This window comes from Emiliania huxleyi (genome assembly GCF_000372725.1).
Source record: "Emiliania huxleyi CCMP1516 unplaced genomic scaffold EMIHUscaffold_114, whole genome shotgun sequence".
NCBI classification, from domain to species: Eukaryota; Haptophyta; order Isochrysidales; family Noelaerhabdaceae; genus Emiliania; species Emiliania huxleyi.
In genome coordinates this window covers 167737-169747 of record NW_005201551.1, presented here as the reverse complement: position 1 = coordinate 169747, position 2011 = coordinate 167737, and the positions used below count along the sequence as shown (strand labels likewise).

Genomic DNA, 2011 nt, shown 5'->3' with positions numbered 1-2011 from the left:
GAAAAAAAAAAAAAAAAAAAAAAAAAAAAAAAAAAAAAAAAAAAAAAAAAAAAAAGGGGGGGGTCTGGACAAATCGAGCCGGTACCATACCGGCACTGGAAGCGTGCGCCGGGGGCGAAGCCGCCTGCGACGTGGGCGGGAACGCCGTCGGGCCGCCGGTGCGCGTGCGCGGCGCCGAACCAGCGCAGGGCTCGGCTGGATGCGGTTTGAGTGTTTGAGCGTCTGCGCATCGCCGCGGCTGCAGAGGGCAGAGGCGGCCGCACCGTCCCCCAGCTTGCGCCGAACGACGCGCGGCGAGTCAGACTGCGAGCCTGCCGACTCCCACTCCGTCGACGGCGTGCGGCGGCACGGCACCACCCCCTGCGCGGTCGCGTGCTGCTCGGCGAGGCTGCTGAGCACGATCAGCGCGGCGACCGCGGAGCGCTCGTACTCTTCGTCGCAGCTCTCGACGGGCGAGCTCTCGACCGAGTCGACCTCCGGCGGGGGCAGCTTGGCGAGCTCCGCAGCGTCCAGGGCGAGCGACATTCCAGAGGCTGATGATGGAGGCTGTCGGCACGTCTCTGATCCGTCTGCCTCCACTCGGTTCTCACATTTCACACGCGCTTTCGACCGCTTCTTCGGGGACACACGATTCCAGAAATGAGCCTGCACCGTCTGCACCGTCTCTACTCCGTTCTCACTTTTCACACGTGCTTTCATTTTTCTTGGTCCGAGCAGAGGTCGCGTCGCCCATGTCCCGACCAACACCCCGACCGGCAACGACGGAGAATGCACTCCGTGCCGGCGGCCCCGTCGGTGGCGGCGCCGATCGGATCGCGTCGCGCCGGCGGGGGTGGTGACTGAGCGGGCAATTGCTCCGCTGGCCGGCGCGGGGTCGCGCCAGCGGGGAACAGGTAAGTAAGGCGGCATCGACGCTTTGGCCTGTACGAGGGTTTCCTCTCGCACCCTACCTGGTTTCCTTTCCGTGTTTCCTGCTTGTTTCCCTACAACACCCTCTAGTTTCCTCGGGAAACCCCGGGGAAACTCCGTGGAATTTGTCATTTTGGGGGGGCTCTGAGCCGTGTCTGAGGCTGTTTTGGGGCCAAAATCGGCAAAATACCGGGTATTTTGCGGGTATACCTGGAAAACCCCGGTATACCTGGAAAATACCTGGGTATCGTGCCGATTTCCTCAATTTTGCCCCAGATTTTGCCCCAGACCAGCTCTCAGACTCAGGGAAACTCGCGAGTTTCCCGAGGGAAACTCGAGAGAAACAGAATTTCACAACAAAAGGCTCTCGCACACGCACGATTCACACGACAGACAAGGAAACAGAATGGAGCACCAAACACCCTCTGGTTTCCCTGGAAACCTCCGGAAACGCAAAGTGCTGGGGACCCTCTGGTTTCCCTCTGGGTTGCCGGAAACCCTCGTACAGGCCAATCGACGCTCGGTCACGAAACCCACCTCACCACACTGAAAGACCACCGGCCAGTTGACGACGTCGTCGAAGAGCAGGCGGACATCGCTTCCAGGGAGGGGGGCGCACTTCTACTCACGCCCCACCCCCCCCCTAGCATGTGGTGAAGCCTCTGGGGGGGTCGGGACCCCCCCCCTACCTTGCCGGACACCCCCTGACGGGGGTCGGATCCCCCCCCCCGGCATGTGTGGACGGACCATGCAGGCTGCTACGCAGAGCACCGGTAAAGAGGTGAAATGTAGACCTCTAACTTTAAACACGGACGGCGTCGACACCAGCTGAGCTCTATCTATCAACTTACGCACGCAGCCCGCCGCCGCGAGCGTCCATTGGCTGATCTTGCCAAGGCCGGCACGAGCCTCGAGCTCCTCGCAACGATCCGTACGCCAAGCATCTCGCGGAGTGGCGCGACGTCGAGCTGCCTCGGTGGCAGAAGGAGCTCGAGCAGTGGGAGGCAAGCGATCAGGCGCTCCCAGCACCGAAACCGCGCCCACCACCGACGGTGAAGAGCAAGGGTCTGCAGCCCACTCCGCAGCGAGAGGCGGCATACGA

The 2011-nt window shown here is 62.0% G+C and overlaps 1 protein-coding gene across 1 annotated transcript in view; it reads right to left on the bottom strand.

Moving 5' to 3' along the window:
* The window catches only part of EMIHUDRAFT_109116 (hypothetical protein), a gene marked incomplete at both ends in the record, with an annotated part of 2088 nt that extends 1563 nt beyond the window's left edge, over positions 1-525 (bottom strand). Inside the window, one exon of the mRNA XM_005791264.1 lies at positions 181-525. Within this exon, the coding sequence (XP_005791321.1) occupies positions 181-525 (345 nt within the window). The remainder of the gene's footprint in view (positions 1-180) is intronic.
* Between the last annotated feature and the right edge of the window lie 1486 nt (positions 526-2011).